At 50.2% G+C, this 19,592-nt stretch overlaps 2 protein-coding genes across 3 annotated transcripts; one reads left to right on the top strand and one right to left on the bottom strand.

Moving 5' to 3' along the window:
• Nucleotides 1–2,256: 2,256 nt before the first annotated feature.
• Kctd2 (potassium channel tetramerization domain containing 2) lies at nt 2,257–13,708 on the bottom strand. The gene is made up of 6 exons (XM_028889662.2): nt 13,285–13,708; nt 11,504–11,612; nt 9,639–9,730; nt 6,185–6,280; nt 4,256–4,381; nt 2,257–3,255 (listed from the first exon to the last, which is right to left on the bottom strand). Exons 1-6 carry the CDS (start codon nt 13,621–13,623, stop codon nt 3,226–3,228), a joined length of 792 nt encoding a protein of 263 aa, XP_028745495.1. The 5' UTR covers nt 13,624–13,708; the 3' UTR covers nt 2,257–3,225.
• A 126-nt stretch (nt 13,709–13,834) lies between these two features.
• Atp5pd (ATP synthase peripheral stalk subunit d) lies at nt 13,835–18,515 on the top strand. Of its 2 annotated transcripts, none has more exons than XM_028889663.1 (6): nt 13,835–13,940; nt 15,431–15,561; nt 16,025–16,121; nt 17,071–17,142; nt 18,116–18,178; nt 18,313–18,515. In XM_028889663.1, the coding sequence occupies exons 2-6, from the start codon at nt 15,440–15,442 to the stop codon at nt 18,442–18,444; spliced, it is 486 nt and encodes a 161-aa protein (XP_028745496.1). In that variant the 5' UTR covers nt 13,835–13,940; nt 15,431–15,439; the 3' UTR covers nt 18,445–18,515. The 2 variants fall into 2 exon arrangements, with proteins under 2 accessions (XP_028745496.1, XP_028745497.1); XM_028889664.2 differs by lacking the exon at nt 13,835–13,940 and adding an exon at nt 13,980–14,079.
• The last annotated feature ends 1,077 nt before the right edge of the window (nt 18,516–19,592 follow it).

The following is a 19,592-nucleotide window of genomic DNA, read 5'->3' as shown; positions in this document are numbered from 1 at the left end:
CGGGCCCTCCCTCACTCCCACTAATTGCACTAACCAGCTGCCTCTGGGGTGACCCTGCGACACACGGCCTGTCTGTTCATTCATCTGTGTGGCTCGCCTCTTCCCAGCTGCAGCCCGCACAGGGCCTTTAGAGGTTCCCCTCACCCCAGGCCTGTGATCAACACCTGCACTTGGTTCTCACCACCTGCCCATCCCCTTCCTCTGCCTGGTAGACATGGGCACCTGCTCTTCTTTCTCTTCAGCAGCTCCTCCCTGTTCCTCCAGCTCTGGCCGCTGCTGTCAGCAATCTCGGGCCTTTCCATTTCAGTGTCAGGAAAGGGAAGGGGAAGGCCCAGCGAGCCTCGGCAGTTTGAGCAGGCGGGATGGGCGGGGCGCTAAGGAGCTCTGAAGAGCAGGTACAGAAAGCCTGTCCTCTGAGAGCAGATGATATGAAATGGCTACAGCAGCCGCGAGCTAGCAAATGCACACGGGTCCGAGACCCAGTGCTCGTTTCTTATCTTTATTGACAGGAAAGTCACATTTCAGACTTTGTTCAGGCATATGAACAGTCATAAAGGTCAGCTCTCAGCAGTGACTGGCATGGTCCTAGAGGCGTGGGACAAAGGCCATCCTGAAAGGTGGTGTCCCATGCTGAAAGGTGGTGTCCCTTTGTCCCAACCCCCCAGAGGCTTGATGCTCGCTAAGTGGTATTCTTGTACAGGACTAGCTGGGGCTCTCTGGAATGTTCAATGAGGATAACACTCCCCATACTCCGTACTCCTTGCTGAATGGGGGGTGGGTGGGTAGAGGCACCAAAGCCTGTCCAGAGTCCCAGTCTCAACAGACTGCCTGGTGTGCCTGAGAAGAGCTGAGGACAGGGGCGTCACAGGGCGAATGAACAGAGGCTCCAAATGGAGAGCTTCTTCTCCCAACTTGACAGCACTTGCTGACTTGGTCAAAAGACCCTTTTCTAAGTTCTAGCTCTCTGGGCAGATCACCCACCCTCTAGTTTTCCCTGAATACACACATCTCTCTCTCTCTCTCTCTCTTTTTTGAAAGAGACAACAGTGGATGCCTGGGGCCCTCTGGAAGGGAGGCCACTTCTCCTGAAGGCAGGCAGGGCATCTAACATGACACAGCTGTCCAACAGTGGCAGGCCAGCTGGGCTGGGGTGCCAACACCAGTCGACACGCAGGGGCCTTGGAGAGGTGCACCTCGATGCTATGCTGCAGGGGTGAAGGGAAGGGCCTCCTAGGGAACAGCGAGGCCCTCTGGGCGGTCAGTCACATGAGACAGCTGGCACAGAACGCTGCTGTTCCAGAAGTCTCTACTCTCCAGCTCTTGGTAAGTAGCTGTGCTACAGGATATAGAGATTTTTTTTTTGAGACAGGGTCTCACTATGGAGCCCTGGCTGTCCTGGAACTCACTCTGTAGACCAGGCTGGCTGTCTTTGAACTTACAGAGATCCACCTGCCCCTGCCTCCCAGATGCTCTGACGAAAGGTGTGTGCCACCACACCCAATGAAAGCAGAGAATCTTGGTGTTGAAAGCACCCATGGGTGCTGGGCCTGGGTCAATCTGAGGGAGCATTCCCTGTTTTTTTTTGGGTTTTTTTTTCTAAGACATGGTTTCTCTGTGAAGCTTTGCGCCTTTCCTGGGTCTTGCTATGTAGACCAGGCTGGCCTTGAACTCACAAAGATCCTCCTGCCTCTGCCTCTTGAGCGCTGGGATTAAAGGCGTGTGTCACCACCGCCCGACTTTTTATGGCCTTTTTTTTTTTCCTTTTTGTTTCCTCTCTGTGTAGTTTTGGTGCCTATCCTGGAACTCACTCTGTAGACCAGGCTGGCTTCGAACTCACAGAGATCCGCCTGGCTCTGCCTCCCAGTGCAGGGATTAAAGGTGTGCGCTACCATTGCCTGCATTCCCTGTTTTGTTACCACATGTCACGGTTTAATTGTCTAGGAAAAACAAAGGAGACCCTGGTCCCATCTTCCATGAATGCTTAGATTCCAAAGTTCAGAGAAGCAGGACCACGTCAGCTCTAGGCCGACAGCTTCAAGAGGATTTGTAGCACTCCATCACACAAGCACTGAATCCTTGCCTGCCAACATTGCATGCCCAGGTGAAGGTGTGTTGTGGGGGTGGGGGGGTGGTATCAAAAATGCAGGGAGTTCACAGACTGCCACCATGCATGTGAACACACACACACACACAGCTGGGGATTATTCTGCAGGGCTGCTTTGCCACAGCTGGAAATCAAGGAGAGACACAAGTATCTCCAATCAGTCAGTGCATGTTCAATAGACAATCACAAAAACACCACCACTTTTAGCTATGACAACATGACACATTTGGCAGCTTCCACAGAAACAGCCTTCCTCACCCCAAGCCATACAGAGGGTCCACAAAGTCCTTTTTCTTTGGTCCAGTTCAAGAAGCTGGGGGAGGAAGACAGGGCCAACCAGGTAAGAATGCAGATGCGGTTACAGCAACCACTTAGGCCATCATCTGCCCAGCGCTGCTCAGGATGCTGCAGCCTCTAAGCTCCTGCCTGAGGCTGGGCCACTCGGGGCCCCACTGGGGACAGACACCAGGTGAAGCTACTCGCAGGGACAGGCCAGTGCTCAGAACCAGGAACAGCAACCAGTCCCTCCAAGCACAGCACAGGACACCTCATCCTCCTGCCTCTGGGGCTCTGTTCATAGGATTGCGGCAACTCCATTCTGTACCCCAAACCTTGTCTCAGCACGCTAAGGCTGGAATCCCCTGCATCCCAGCAACTTCAAAGAATGCCTCAGTCAGGGAAGAATGGTCACGGCAGCTGCCAGCATCCATTACGGCGCACGCAGGCTGAGATCAGGGCACAGCTCAGGACAAACCTCCTTCCTCTGTTCTAGCTTCCTTGGACTGTTTTCAGAGAGCTAGGCCTTCCTCCTTTCCCCCCAGCTCCCCACAAGGCTCCAGCCAGGGACCCATCCTAGATGCTGTTGTGAAGGTCTGTCATAACACTGGCTAGAAAACAAAAGTAGGATTCTGAAAAGGGGCCGTGCAGCCAGAGGCGGACTGTCGTCTCCGTCCGAGGCGGGTGGGGCTCCTCTGGTCTCAGCGGACACCACTTCTCCGGGACCAGGCCTTGCAGCTTGGCTCTGCAGTAGCTCAGTTACTGTACAGGTGCAGGATTCCCTTCACAGCTGCTCAGTCGATCGCTCTCTTGCCTTCAGGGTTCTGGAACTTCAGATCCTCCGTTTACATCCGCGAGCCTCTCTCCTGAAGAATCTAAGAGTGGAAGATGGTGGAAGACAGTCAGCTGAGCAACTGCTGAGGGAACGAGAGAGTAAAGCATGTGCTCACCCCGGGAAAGGCTGGGTCTCCAGCACCAGCTCGGGGTGTGGGCACTGAGGCACAGGATACAGCTGAAGACAGTGAAGTAGACTAGATATCATAATAACGATTTTAAAAAGATTTTTAAAACCTGCAGCTGCTTCCTCTGGCCCTGTGGGCAGCTCACAATCTGTTGTCAGCCCATGTAGCAAGGCAGGCAGGCTCGGAGCCTCAACCTCATTGGGTGCCTGAGTGCAAAGAGTTCTCTTGCCAAGCACAGTGAGGTTGCTGTGGAGGAGAAGGTTCTGTGCTGGTGGATCAAAGTTTTCTAAGTTAAAGAAAGCAGTTAAAGTCACCACACACTCAGGCTCTTCAGAAGTGTGAAGTGTGCGTTTGTAGGGCACAGTGGGGGAGGAGAAGGAAATCATGGGCTGTCGAGGAGCCAGGCAGACACTGCCTGACTGTATCCAGCAACACCGAGAAGTGCCCTCAGTGCAAAACTCCGCTTCTTCAGCATCCTGACAGGATGCAAAAACTCCCCTCATCTAGGCACAGCTCCTATGACACTGACTGCTTTTATACGTGTGTGTGGTATAAGCGTGTATGTGTGTGTGTGTGTGTGTGTGTGTGTGTGTGTGTGTGTGTGTGTTGGTGGGTGTGCATGTTTGTGCGGCAGTCAAGGTCCAAGCTGGGCATGTTCCTTTATCACTCTCCACCTCACTTTGTTTTCTTTTTGGAGACAAGGTCTTGCACTGAAGCCGGAGCTCACCAATTTGACTCTGCTTGCCATCTCCCAAGGCCCTACAAAGCCTGGTTTAAATCCAGCATCCAAGAGAGCATGAGAGAAACTTGCAGTGGGGAAGGAGGGAAAGGAACCCAGTGGCAGCCGGGGCAAAGCTGGAGAGAGGCTGGGCACAAAGGAGGCAGAGGACAGCCTGGGGAAGCCATGTCTTACCTTGGCCTTTTCGCTTGGCTCTATGACGATGCCGTTGGTAGAATTATTTAGTTCTCTGGAGACAACACAGAGGAATTCTGCCTGGTCTTCATTTCCATAGTTATAGGAGGAGCCAATGCTGATCAGCTGGCAAAACAGGAGGGTGGTAACTGTACACCCGTATACACAGGGGCTTAAAACACTCAAGTCCTGGGCCAGGCATGGTGGAATACACCTACCCAGCACTCAGGATGCAGAGCTAAGCAGATCTCTCTGAGTTTGAGGCTAGCCTGATCTACATAGTTTCAGGGAAGCCAGGGTTATTTAGTGAGACCCTGTCTCAAAAAACAAAACAAAACAAAACAACCAATCAAACCAAAAAGCACCCCAGTACCACACAAGTCACACCAACTGGACTGTGTAGTTTTATGCCTCAAAGGATAACAGTTCTTGGGGACAGCCAAGGTCCCTGGGAACAAGTGGATCCAGATCTAGCTATCACCACAGAGTTCCATCCTGTCCCCTCACCCAAGCACCTGACACTACACCAAAGGCATCAGAAGCATCAACATGGTCACTCCCGTATCAACATGAGGTAAGATGAGTATTTCTGCAGGCACTCCCTTCAGCCCTGCCTGCTCCCACTGGCTCTTTCTCCATACCAGAGACCAGAACCCAGCACCCAGAAAGACCTGGAAGTACCAAGCGAACCACTCTGCAGGCATCAAAAGCTGCATGCCACGGTACTTTAACCCTTTGGGAGAAACAAATTCAGTATTTAACTCTAAATTGGAAATCTGCACATAGAGATGCTTGGCAAAGAGCGAGTGTGGCCTCACAAGCACAGCCTGAAGTTGGGGCACTGCTGCTGCAGAACTGGGAGCCCCCATGTCCAACTTCCTCATCCACACCTTGGAGGCAATAAGAACAGACCTCACCCTCCTTCAAGGCATTAGAAGATTCCATGTGAGGACTAGAGTGCAGCTCACTGGGAGGGCACTCGCCTAGACTGTGTGAGGCCATGGGTTCAAGTGCCAGGGTCGTGATAACACTAATAAGTAACATTTATAATTAACCATTACCTTCACAAAGAATATTCACATATTGTTTTAAATAACCTCTGCTTAAGATTACCTATCAGGAAAGAGTTGTGACGATAATAAGCCCTGCAGTGTCTGGCCACCCACAGCTGACTGGGCACTGGGGCCCATGTGACGGGCTGGTTCTGCAGCGCAGAGCGAGGCATCTCTGCCTCTAGCTATAACTAGCAGTGCTCACGCAAGCCGTAGCGTGTGCTCTGTAAGTGAGCCTCTGGTGACAGCGCAGCTGGCCGGAGACTCCACATAGACAGTCATCTCCACACCAATGTTCACCCCTGGTGCAAGCTCAGCTTCCTGGAGAGCCCAGGCAACAGAAAATGAACTAGGCTGCCATCTACTGGAAGAAAACGGTAAAATCCAGATCCTCGGGGGCTTTGTTTTCCTAACCTCAATTCTAAGCACAAAGACATGACGGGAGAGAATGTTGGGAAATGACTGTGACACACGTCTGTGTCTGGTCCCTTCTAGCACCCCTGAGACCCATCCATCCAGAACGCTAAGTTCCTGTTGAAGCCAGCCTTCTTCAGGGCTCACAGAATGATGTCAGCAGAGCGCTTCTGAAGGAATGTTAGAGGTAACAAAAAGCAAAGGGAGGTGCTTCAGGTCTATAAGCTCCATGACCCCGGGCACTGTCAAGTTCAAACTGGATGTGAAACCAAGAAATGTGGTCCTCCTCCCAACCCTTCACAACATCACATGCCGCTGAGCAGGTAATGCACACCAAGGAGCTCTTTCCTAATTCTGAAATGGGGTTGCACCGGCCTCACCCACCCCACTCCCAGGGCGACTGACTGGCTGGTTGTGGCTCCCTGGGAGGAGGTGCTGGGTCGCTGCTCTTTGAGAAATATACCTGTTCGAATTTCCAGCCGTCAGACATGGTGGAGACCATCTGAGTGAGCTCTTCCTCTTGACACTGCAGGACCCTGTACACGTGCTTGACGGGGCCCTGCAACAAGAGGCAGACGAGGATAGCAACACGGGGGCCCACCAGGACCCCTCCACCCGCAGCTGCCTGGGGGGTTCTGGGACCACCCAGTACCTCTCTCTCCAAACAGCACTGTGGGTTCAATGAGAACCCATCAGCTCTAAGAACAGAAAGCAAGCCCAAGGGCACGAATCGATGTGGACAATGACCCTGAATTCCAGAGGACAGTTGGTGTGAGCAGCTGTGCCGACACACTTAGAGCGACCACTCCCCAGTCACTGTGAGCAGGAGTCATGTTGTTTTTAAGTGGTTTATATGTGATTTGGATGTTAAGATATATACCATCCCAAAGATCTGTGATATTGGCTAAGTGGTTTATATGTGATGGTCTAGACTGGATATAAATGATTATGGAATGACCTTTTTGAAATAAAAAAATTATTTATGTGTATGAACGTGTATACCATTTGTTTCTCGATGCCCATGGAAGCCAAAGGAAGATGTGGAATCCCTTGGAGCTGAAGTTACAGGTGGTTGTGAGTCACCCAACACAGGCGCTGGGAACTGAACGCCAGCCCTCTGCCAGACCAGCATGCACGCTTAGGCATCACAGCCTCACCCTCTTTCCTTTTGGAGAAAGGGTCTCACTATTTAGTCCTGGCTGTCCTGGAGTTCATTATGGATAGCAGACTGGTTCTGAACTCAGATCCATCTTCCTTTGCCTCCCCAGTGCTGGGATAATGGCATGTACCACCACGCTTTGCAAGTTTATCCTAGATGTCCTGGAATTCACTATTTATCCCAACCTGTTCTCAAAGTCCTGATTTTACCCCTGGCTCAGTTTCCCATGTGCTGGGATTATGGTCTGCCACCTGGTAATGGGGAATTGCATATTAACCTATTATCGTATCAAGAAGAAAACACATATTGTACAAATACTCATTAGCTTCCCCCTTGCTGACTTGACCTGGAAGCTGTCGGTCGGTGTTTAACAGTGCATTTCTGTTACAGAGGTGTGGGTTACAGAAAACAAAACAACATTTATTTGTTGCCTACACTCCTGGCGAGCTTCCCAACCCCTAGGATTCCCTGAGTAGCTGTGGTGGGCATGGACACATTTGTAATCCTAGCACTCAGAAGGTTAAAGCAGGAGGACTGAGCCCAGGCCAGCTGGGACTGCACAAAGAGACTGTGTGTCAACACACCGAGGAACAAAAAAGGGGCTTTTGGGGCTGGGGATGTGGCTCAGCAGCAGTCACCGTCTATTATTTGTGAGCTCCTGGGATCCATGCCAGGCACCTTAAAAGATAAAACAATAAGGCTGGCGGTGCTGGTGCTGGTGCTGGCGCTGGTGCTGGTGCTGGCGCACGCCTTTAATCCCAGCACTCGGGAGGCAGAGGGGGGGGATCTCTGAGTTTGAGGCCAGCCTGGTCTACAGAGTGAGTTCCAGCACAGCCAGAGCTACACAGAGAAACCCTGTCTTGAAAACCAAAACCAAAACAAAACAAAGACACAATGACAATAAACTAAAGTACAACCACTATACAGTTCTAAGAGGGAACATTTTTTGAAAATACAGACAAATCCCCTGACAATTCCCTTTGGTTCTCTCCATATGTTTACTCACACATTTTAAAAACAATCAGGTTTATATTACAAAATTCAGAGCATCCCAAAAGATCTGTGAGATTGGCCAGAGTAGCCAAAGTCCCTCCTATCTAAGCTGCCATTAACCCCCTTTTTTCTCTTCCAGAGTCACCCACCAATGCTCCAAAAAGAACCAAGACTAATCACACACACACACACACACACACACACACACACACACACACGGAACAGAAAAGTACTTAGAACGTGTCAGCCACTAAAAGAGACAAGAGGCCACAGCAAAAGGGAGCTTAGGGCCCCCCATCTTAGCTCCGTCTGAATGCCTGCCACGCACAAGGGACAGTGCGCACATTCAAGGTACATCTGGACATCTGAGGACATGGGAAGACGGAGTCTCTGACTATCAACCCATCTCTCAGAGTCACTGCATAAAAAGGACAGAAGAAAGATCAGTCAACATCAAAAGGTCTTGACATTCCTGGAACAAAAAGGCTACCAACAGGGTATGAGTCCTCAAGCCGTCAGAATCTGGAGGACTAATTAAGTTAATTGCTGCCATCAAAAAGAAATCTTGGGATGCTCTCAAGGAATCAACTAATGGCAAAGAATGCAGAACATGATTTGGATGGTTTCAGATTATGCAATTCAGGGTACCATCAAAATTTCTACTAAGCAATCAAGTTTATTTTAGAATGTGGGAAACTGGGAATAAAGCTAGACTTCTGAAACATCTATTTATTAAATATCTACAAAGCAAAAGATGCCATGGAAATGTAGGATGGCAGAGACTAGAGAACACAGTCTGATGTCTACCAAGTATAAATCTACCAGTAAACATCAACAAGAAGTCTTCTAAGCACAGGCCAGAAGTCTATCTCTGCAAACGCCTGGGAAAAGTGGCTCAGCAACCCTGGTGGCCTTTTCTTTAGTAGTGACAGCCAAGGCAGAGTAAGGAAAAAAGAGCCACTGCTGGAATAAGGTGGTGTAAGAAAGAAGCATGCCATTCAGACAGGTGCACAACCTGCCTGGTCCTGCAAATCTGGAGCTGCCGTTTCTTACACACACACACACACAGGAAAGGGAGAGTCTATTTTCTTCGGCTAGACTCCACAAGGACCTTCTCCTGTTACAGAATCGCAAGGGCTTCACACACTACAGAAGCTGCTCACCCACGTGATGAATGACATGGGAAGCAGGCTACGTCTGCCCTACCATCTGCCCTCCCCCAACAGGAGGCATTTCTGTTATCCCAGTTACTGAGCCAATATAAAAATCCAGATATTGTGATAAGAAGAGACTGGATATCATCTTCTCAGTAGCACGATTCACACATGTTTTTCAAGTGGCTTGCAGAATCTGATGTGAGGTGATCAGAGCTTAAAGATGGTCCTAGTACATAAGAGGAGCAAGTGAGACTATGGGCTTTCATACTGTGGGAGGCAGATGCTCCATCAGCAAAGACAAGCTTTGCTGGGCTGGGAATTCCAGCACTAGGAAAGCTGAGGCAGGAAAGTGCAAGACCAGGCTGGCTACAACCTGGAGAACAGGCGCTAGATCTAGAGTGGCTTGGGGTTCCCCACCAGCACATGGTGAACAGTAACACTCTATCCTAAGGGGTGGGGCTGTTCTGTGTTCTGTTATTTCTCCTCAGCATCCTCACTCTGAGCCATTCTGGCCCTCCAGCTCTGAGGAGAAAGGCACCCTTTTCACATCACAGAGATAGAGAAAGACCACTGGAGAGGTTTGCCCTTAGCAGTTCCAGACACCTTACTTGTGAAGTTCTGTTCTCATTGTCTCGTATCCTTTCCTTAACCAGCCGCACGAGAGATGCAATATTGTAAAACTCTGCTTCCTCCAGCACACCTAGAACAAGGACCAGACTGAAGTCAGAGATGTGTGAGCTCACCATGAAAACAGCAAGACAAGGCCTTTAAAGAACTGCCGGTGGCAGTGGCGGTGGCGCACACCTTTAATCCCACCACTAAGGAGGCAGAGGCAGGCAGATCTGTGAGTTCAAGGCCAGCCTGGTCTACAAAGGGAGTTCCAGGACAGCCAGGGCTACACAGAAAAACCCTGTCTCAAATACAACAACAACAAACAACAAAAAAACAAACAACCCCCCCCCAAACAAAACAAAACAAGAAAAAAAAAAAAGAAAAAGAAAAAAGAACTGCGTTTTTCAAACACAAATCTCATCTCCCTTTCATCCTAGGAAATTTAACTCTGCCATATAGGGCATGCCCATAACCTTTCCCACATTAAAGTAAATAAAACACAGGGGCTCTCTTGTTTCCCATCTTATGCCCCTGCGTCCTCTTGGCACCTGTGCATTAGCTATCCATATGTCACCGAGTTCTTGGAACCTGCCACAGTGGATAACTCCTGACCTTGCAGTATTTACCTGCTTTCCCTGAAAAGGGCTGGTGGACAGGTGCAGGTATATAAACTTAAGAGTTTAATAGGGTAATTATTAGCTGAACAAAATTAAAAGGCCATCAGGGGTGGCAGAATGCTTGCCTAGAAAGTTTGATCCCCAGCTGACAAAAAAAGGTGTGTGTGGAGGACAGCAATCATGACTTCTCAAAGATCTTGGAACAATTATGAGATGTATGATCCTGCACTGGGAAAAAAATGTTCTAATGAACATTATCACAACAATGGACAAACTGTAAAGAAGATGCAGATAAATGATTAATATTAAATTTCCTTATGCATTTCCTATTACTCAAGTATGAATCTGAAATGATTTTTTTTTTTTTTTGGTTTTTTGAGACAGGGTTTCTGTGTAGCCCTGGCTGTCCTGGAACTCACTCTGTAGACCAGGCTGGCCTCAAACTCAGAGATCTACCTGCCTCTGCCTCCTGAGTGCTGAGATTAAAGATATGGGACACTACCTACCGGCTTGAATTTTTTTAAAAAGGTTTCAGAGAGAAAGAGAATGAGCAAGAATTCACAATTGCTCTCTTTACTAGCCATCCTCATTCATGAAGTGGCTTGCCATTACAAGCCTTCCTATCCAGAGGCTTTAGATCAGGGTCTTGGATTTAGGAAAGGGCCCCAAATTTCCACTGAATGCCTCCAGAGACCAGGTAGGCCTTTTACATGGAGGACTAGACCCACTTACAGACCCACTTACAATCCAAATGCCCTACAAAGCCAATTGACAAGGCAACCAGAGACACAGCTGACAATGAGCTGCAGAGTGAATTAGGTCAGAACAGCTTCACAGGGAAGCATGAGACCAGAGTCTTAAAGAAATGAGGTCAGACCTTTATTAATATTATTTTTGCAAATCCAAAGGAAAATGGGGAAATAAAAATAACTGAATGCCCGAGATGTGGTGCTTCAGGCTACGGACATTCACTGCCAGCAAATAAAATCAGTTCTGCAGGTTCAAAAGTCTGAAGTAATCCGCAAAGCAAAGCAACCCAGCTTCCCACTACGGCAGCTGAACGGAGCCCAGTGCAGCTCCTTCAAGGCTCTCAGGACAAGCCCCGGGAGCTGGAGGCTTCCTGCTTACTTCTCGGATCGAGCATCACATCTGCACAAGTCCAGTGAGGACCCCAAACAAACCCAAGCCTGCGAGGCAGCTCTGGTGGCCTGGAAGTTCGAAACCACTCAGTGAGGTGTCCTTACCTTCTTCTGCCAACTCCTTGGTGATGATGAGCTTTCCATGTCGGAGGTAGTTCAGGATAGGACCAAAGTAGGTGGGGTCTCGGTCAATCAGATATGCTCCAGTCTCGTCCTGTCCACCAAACACAACCTTTCAGGAATATTTTCTAAATTGTATTTCCCCCAATCTGTCAGTGCACTCAGGCAACAGATTCACATCCTTTAATCCCAGCTCTTTTTTTCTTTTTTTTAAGTGAGGCCTGTTTTGCTACAGTTTACTTATCTTTTTTTTCCCCCTAAGACAGGGTTTCTCTGTGTAGTTTTGGTGCCTGTCCTGGGTCTCTCTCTCTGTAGACCAGGCTGGCCTCGAACTCACAGAGATCCGCCTGGCTCTGCCTCCCGAGTGCTGGGACTAAAGGTGTGCGACACCACCTCCCGGCCCAGTTTGCTTATCTTAAACTATTGGCCAGAAGGCTGGATTTAAGATAATTTCAGGTCTGGTGTCATAGATGCACAGTCATCCTCATTGCTAGGCCTTTATTTACTGGGTAACATTCTTCTGTAGGATACCAGGAGATGAAGGAAATACCATAGCTGTTGTGGAACATTTTGATTCTTCATTGCCCCTGGACTACATTCCTAATTCTAAGAAAACCTCCATTCTATTGGCAACTCTCCTGAGCCCAAGGCCAACATCAGTGGGAGTCCACACTGCCAGCTGTAATCTCACACACCCTAGCTCTGTGCCCAGAGGAAGTGTGGTACTGCCAGGGCTTGGCTCTGGGCAGCTTTAAATCTACTCATCTTTACAGTAAGAGAAACAAGAAACTGGCTTTGTGGCTAGAAGGAAGATTTAGGGTATATAAAAATAACTCCCTATAAACAGGAGTTCTAACTCTCTTTAGTCAGGATGGGTGAGGTTCCCATCAATTTGGTATCAGAGGAGAACAGACGAAATTGCTAAGTGTTTATGCAACTCTAACTTAACCACAGGAGTGCTTTATGGCATGGAAGGCGGTGTAAGCTACAGCAATGCATCTGAGAATCAAAGATGAACCTACAAAAGTTGCAGTTCAAACTGGAAACGAACGACACATCTTGCCACCCCTCAACCCTTTGGTCAGTGGTCCTCCACCTTGTCTAACGGTATTTATTCCCTGGTCTACATATTTGCTGAGTCCTAACTGGTCAGCCTAGATTTGCATGGGCAAATGCAATCATCTTCCCAAGGAATGCATTTACTTCCAAAAATGTACCGAAACGGCGATTGTTACCCCATACAAGTTCTGGGACCAGGATTTGAGGGAAGTCGAGCAAAACCACCAAGAGCACCTCCAGCAGCCTTCAGCGGTGGAGGCTCTCTATCGTTAAACCCCAAGTTTACTAAAGTGACAAAAGATGTGGTCGTTCACCCTGACCCAGTTCTGAATGCACCTGGCACCAGCAGCGGGGGCTGTACCGGAGCCAGGGAAAAAACTCATGCAGATCTAAGAAGGTGGGATCCTCGGGAGGGGCAGAGAATGTCAGCCGAGTACACAGGGGGGTCCCGTGGGTGCAGGTGGACAGCACCTGGAAGGAGCCGCTGAGAAAAGGGCGGGGTGCGGAGTGAAGCCGGAGTGTGCCTAAAGATGGGGGGGAATGGGGAGGGGAGATCCTTCCGAGGCGGCAGGTGCTAACCCGGGGGGCGAGAGTGGACTGAGGTCCGGGTTTGCAGGGCCTGCTGGAGGGAAGCGCGCCCCGGAGATCGGAAGGCTAGCCTAGAAGGGGTCCCACAGCCCGGGGGCGCGCCCGAGGGCGGGGCGCACCTTGTCCGAGTCCAGCTCCGGGTCCTCCTGGCAGCACAGGCGGCAGAGGAAGGACTTGGGTTCCCGGCCTAGGGTCTGCCTGGTGGTCACGAAGTAGGTGCCGCCCACGTTGAGCCGGACCCAGCGGGCCGCCCCGCCGCCCCCCGCCCGCTCCGGAGGGCCGGGCCCCGGTTCCAATGGCTGCGCGACGACGGCGGCGGGCTGGCGGCCGTGTCCGCGGGGCGTGGGCCGGCCGGCCGGGACTGGGGGTCCGCGGCCCGAGCTGCCCCCGTCGCCCACCGCACTCCCGCCACCCCCTCCCAGCCCCGCCATCGCCGGGTCCAGCTGCAGCTCCGCCATCTTGGGCCGCCGCTGCCCGCCCGCCGCCCGCCACCGGGCCGGCCCATTCCTCGGCAGGGAGAGCCGGGCCGGCCCATCGGCGGGGGGGGGGCCGGGGGTGAGGGACGGGAGCGCCCCCAACCACCCGAGGCTGCGACCGCGCAGGCGCCGTGCCCGCCTCCGAGGGCGGGACTTCCGGAGGCAGGCTCTATGTTCATTGGCTGACGGCTAAAACAAGGCCCGTCCATTGCGCTCTCAGATTAGCCGAAGGGAGAACTTCCGGCGGTCCACTTCCGTTCCTTACTGCTGGGGACAGCGGTCCGCCGGGGTCGGTGAAGGTGAGTGGGCTTCGAGGTACCGAGTCCCATCTCCACGGGCTCTTCTGCGTTCGATGCTCTAGGCCTCGCTTTGACGCTTGTTCCACCTCCGCGGAGGGACGCGGTGCCTTCAAGCTGCCCCTCTGGCTGAGCTCCCGAGGTCACTGCTTCGCCCTGCTCACCTTCGCCGCGGGGCGAGCCTGGGGCCTGGCTACGGCTTGGCCAGTCACCATTGACTTAGATGTGGCCACAAACCGTGTCTCACACTGTGGCGCACTCAGGAGTGCAGTGTGTGGGTTGGGGAACCATCACGTAGCCATAGCGATGGCTTTCTCAGGGGGCAGGACACCTGGTCGGTTGCAGCGCTACGTTCTCCCCTCCCTGAGGAGGTTGTAGGATTCCGGTGTGGGTAATACTGAGGTTGTCCAGGTTCGTTTACCGGTTGGTCGAGTAACCAGTGGTCATTCCTTATTCTCACGACCTGTTCCAGGCGCTGGAGATCAACCAGACAACAAGACCTTGTCTGTGACTCCTGCGTTCCCCTCGTGCCTAGGAAAGTGCATTTTTGGCATCTTTAGTTCACCTGACAGTTGCCTTAGCCTCTCCCTTCCTAGAGACGTCAGCTGTTCTAGAAGGGGAGGAATGAAGAGGGCACTGGCGTTTGACAACCTTGATCTTTAGGAGGGTGTCCTCCACGTCGCCTGCAATCCACTCAGCTTGTACGGACGGTTCCCACTTGACAAACCTCGATCGTAGTGATGTCCTGTATTTTGTCCTGTTTCGGTTTAAAGACAGCTGCAGTCACTTCTCTCACTGTCGTTTGTGTAAAAATGCCTCTGAAAATGCAAGGCATGAGTGCTGCGGACAGTGTGACGCGACCATGAAGGTTCCGGTGTAGGGCAGGGGTTGAGAGTCCCCCGAAGTCTGTATGAAACTAGGGCCAATTGATGCCCACAGTGTCACTTGGTGTTTTTTAACAGCTCTTTCCCCCAATTTGCAGATGAGGAAATTCTGTCTTTTCTTTTTGAAGCTTTGTCAAATTTTCTCTGTCAACTTTCTGTATGGTGGGAAATCAGTGGATAAGGCACAGTTGTTATTTATTTAACTTTTGTACAGTGTGTGAATGCCCTTTAGCAATGTTTGCAAAGACACATGTAGAGCAGAACGTAGAATTGGGTTTCTAATGATAAAGGGTCGCCTAGAGGAAAGGTTGAAGCAGACTATCATGTGTCCCAGGGTGGCCTTGAACTCACTGTGTAACCAGAGATGACCCTGAACTTTCATCCTCCTGCCTCCCGTGTCAGCTTATGTGGTGCTGGAGATGGAACCCAGGGCTTTGCCCATGCTAGGCAAGCATTCTAACAACTGGGCCTCGAGTCCTCATTCCTTACACCACCAAATGCTTAAACCGTGCCGAGCTATCTCTAGAAAGATTTGTATTTCTCTGAAATGCTCTCCTTCAGAGGTTCTCTCCAAAGGCACTGTTTAATCTGACCTGCTTTGTTTTTTAGGATCCCAAGATGGCTGCGCGTAAATTTGCTCTAAAAACCATTGATTGGGTAGCTTTTGTGGAGATTATGCCCCGAAACCAAAAGGCAATTGGAAACTCCCTAAAGTCCTGGAGTGAGACCCTCCATACCAGGTGAGTATGTTGTAAGAAAGAGCCACTCCCCCACCCCCATACTTGCCCCTGCACCTAGAAGCAATGTTTTGACATTTATTACATTTATTTAGTGTGTATAGCAGTGCCCATCTGCCACTGTGTGCCATGGAGCACGTGAGGACACAGAGGAGAGCTTGTGGGTGCTGGCTCTCGGCCTTCCACCATGTGGGTCCCCGGTATTGAAGACGTGGCCTCAGGTTTAGCCATAAGTGCCCTCACCCACTTGCCATCTTGCCAGCACTACACAGGCGTTTCTAAGTCTGACCCAGTAAAGAAATGGATGTGATTTGTAAATAGAAGCTTTTTTTTTTGGCATTTTTGTGGTGGTCCTTCAGAGAAATGTGTGCTGACATTCCAGTGTGATAAGGACTAGGGAGATTGTTGTGTGACTAGTGTCTGTTGCTTGTGGAATAGTCCTGACTTTACTTTTCCATATGAGCAGGTTGGCTAATGTGTCTGAGAAACCACCAGCGATTGACTGGGCTTATTACAGGGCCAATGTGGCCAAGGCTGGCTTGGTGGATGAATTTGAAAAGAAGGTAGGCCTTCAGATAACTAAACTTTGTTCTTGTTAAGGGACGGTAGGTGGGGAAAGTGGGTGTGGCCAAAGGCCCTGCAGGAGTGGGCTTAGAACCTGTCTAGTCACAGTCCCGGGTTCAGCAGTCCAGGATAGCCTTGCTCCCGGGAGCTAGAGGGCTGCCAGGGCCAGCTCTTCTCCCAAGTTCCCCTTCAGATCCCGCCTCCTTTTCATAAACTAACATGTTCCCCTTCTTTCATCTCCCTGGCCCTTCTGTCTCCTTCTCTTCTTTTAAAAAAATTAGTTTCATGTGTATGGGGTTTTTGCCTGCCTGTATTTCTATGTACATGGCTGGTGTCAGAAGCTTAATGAGGCCATCAGACCTCCTGGAATTGGAATTATAGACTGTCTTGAGCTGCTATGTGGGTGCTGAGGATTGAATCTGGTTCCTCTGGAGGAACAGCCAGTGCCCTTCACCTCTGGGCCATCTTTCTAGCCCCATCAGTGATATGTCTTGTGATGCTTATACATTAAGTCTCAATGTCCAGAGTTTATTTGCTTATTCATTTGAAGATGCTTCTAGAAGGCCTGTTCTTTGTAGCTTAGCATACAGTGCCAGGGCAGTAACACTAAACAGTCTTCTAACAACCATTTCTACCTTCATAATGCAAACATGATTCCTGCCAGGTAGAGGGTTTTGGGTGAAAAAGAATTTCTTAGACTGCAAGGTGCTGAGTGGCTGTGACCAGTCTCGTAACCGTTTTCAGATGAGGGAAGGGACACTTGCGATAAAGAAGTGGGGAGGTTTCCTGAGTGGTCAGGGATAGGGCTGGGGAGATCTTCCAGCTCTTCCTACCACAGTACCAGAGATTGGAAGGGATGGGGTGTTTTCATGTGGTCTGCAAGGAGTAGAGGCATTCAGTCCTTCGGGCTCTTGGGTACGAGGGTGACTGCTTTGTTCTTGTTCCTAGTATAATGCCCTGAAGATTCCAGTGCCCGAGGATAAATACACAGCCCTGGTGGACAGTGAGGAAAAGGAGGATGTAAGTAGTGGGCACGTTATTTGTTCTGGGTTTTTTCCTCCAAAATTGTCTTTTTTTTTTTTTGTTTGTTTGTTTGTTTGTTTTTTGTTTTGTTTTGTTTTGTAAGGTCTCACTGTGTAGCCTTGGTTGGCCTCAAAGTCATGCTGATCCTCCTGCCTCAGCCTCCCAAGTGTGGGGATTATAGGCATGCACCACTATGATCAGACCTGAAGTTTTCTTAATGACTATTGTCATTAGTAGGAAGGGTAGACAGTGAGTCAAATGGAAGGTTAGAGTGTTGTAGGAACCAAGAGGATTGCTAATAAATGCAGCAGCATGAGTGAATCTAAGATAATGCTGGTTAGAAGGAGCCAGCGAGCCTGGGCCTGGACGCGCACACCTTCCTATGCAGCCCTCTGAGGGCAGAGGCAGGTAGATCTTGGAGTTGGAGGCCAGCCAGAGCTACACAGTGAAGCCTTGTCTGTACAGATCTCTAGAAAGTGCAGTTAATCTTTAGTGACGGATGGCTGAGAGGCTGCCTGGGGAGAGGTGGGGCGAGCTAATAGGTAAGTCACTGTTGTGAGTGTGACAACAGTGTGTCCAGTGATTACATCATCTGTTGGGAGTTCTGTAAACATGCATCTCAGTGTCAGTTTTACACCCAGCAGATCTGGTAAAAACAGGACCTCAGTTTTAAAAAACAATTCATTCAGCATTCAGATATCTATTTGTCTGAAAATACCTCAGGTCAACATTGGAACCTGGCCCTAGAGTCATGTGACTTGCCGAGACTATGCAGTGACCAATCCTAAGCTGCTCTCCTGCCTGGCTGCTTTGTGGGTATTGAAAAGCTGTGGTTTGCCCCCTTCCAAAGCACTCAGGCCAGGTCAGCGCGCTCTTCTTCAGATAGCAGGGAGATGGGCAGGCTGGAGCTGCTCGCGCCTCGGGGCAGGCTGTCACTTGGTTTCAGGACAGTTTCTCCTTTCTCTTAAAGATGAAGACCTGTGCTGCGTTTGTGTCTGAATCCCAGGCCAGGATCCGGCAATATGAGGCGCAGGTGAGGATGAGCCATGGCCTCTGTGACACATTGTCTCTGTCACCCTTGGCAGTGACCGACCGTCCTTGGATTCTTGTTTTGTTCTTGGTGGCCTTGCTTGTTTCCTAGGGCTAACTCATGCCTGCTCTTTCTAGCTGGAGAAAATAAAGAACATCGTCCCCTTTGATCAGATGACCATTGACGACTTGAATGAAATCTTTCCAGAAACCAAGCTGGACAAGAAGAAGTACCCGTACTGGCCTCATCAGCCCATTGAGAACCTGTGAAACAGGCCAGGAGGGAGCGCCAGCCTTTCATTCTAAAACTCTGGACATTAAAATAAAACATTTACATAGCGTGCGGTGTCGTCTTTCAGTGGGTGAACAATTCTGAGGTGGCCCCGCCAGAAGCATTTTATTCTGTGTAACGGTCGTCTAAGGGACAGGCTGTAAGGAACCAGTTACTGTGGCCTCAGGGCTGCTGAACCTTGAACAGCAGAGCCTGTGACCACACTATGGTGAGGACAGTCTCTGACCTGAACATGTGCATTCTGCTCTCTACATCACACACACACAATGGGAAAATGAAAAAGTTAAGGTGGTTGGAGGAGACAGCCCTGAAGTTAGGACCTGTGAGAATTAAAGAGATAGCCTGGGAAGTTTCTAGATATCTAAGCACCCCCATCTCACCTGCTATAACTTAAATTCTGTAGGGAGAGCATGGCCAAGCGAGGGTTTGGATGCAAGGTCCAGAAAATGGATGACGTCAGTGGACAGCAGGGGCTGGAACTCAGCTCCAGTGGGGTGCCAGTTCCATAATTTCCGGATAACTTGGTGTGGTAGTCTGCTGTTCAGGACATTAAAGGCATAGCCACCTGTGAACATCTGTGAGCTCCATGTCAACAGAGCTCTGCTACCTTGTCTACATTTGGGGATAATCCACCTTAGGAGACATTGTTTTATCAGAATAACCATTCTTGCCTCAGAAGTCTAGAAATTACGGCTGTCCCACCTCTGTGAAAAACAACAAAACACCTGAGCCGTATTGGTGCATGCCCTAAATCCCAGCACTTGGGAGGCAGAGACAGGCGGTTCTGAGTTTGAGGCCAGCTTGGTCTACAGAGTGAGTTCCAGGACAGCCAGGGCTACAGAGAGAAACCAAAAAAAAAAAAAAAATGAAAAAACAGCCAGGTGTGAGGGTGAACTAATCCCAGCACTAGGGAGGCAGAGGCAGGTGGATTTCTGTGCGTTTGAGACCAGCCTGGTCTACAAACCAATCAATCTTTTGCTAAAGGAACACAAGCAGAAATCGAGGAAGTGAGGACATTGAGTTGATGTGTATCTATGAAGGAAACAACTCCAGATCAAATGCAGACCTTGGCCAGCTTCTCAAAGCCATGCTTTTGCCTGGCCCCTGGTGACACCTTGTTAAGGCA

Source organism: Peromyscus leucopus, chromosome 8b (assembly GCF_004664715.2).
Source record: "Peromyscus leucopus breed LL Stock chromosome 8b, UCI_PerLeu_2.1, whole genome shotgun sequence".
Lineage (NCBI taxonomy): Eukaryota > Metazoa > Chordata > Mammalia > Rodentia > Cricetidae > Peromyscus > Peromyscus leucopus.
This window is presented reverse-complemented; position numbering and strand designations above follow the sequence as displayed.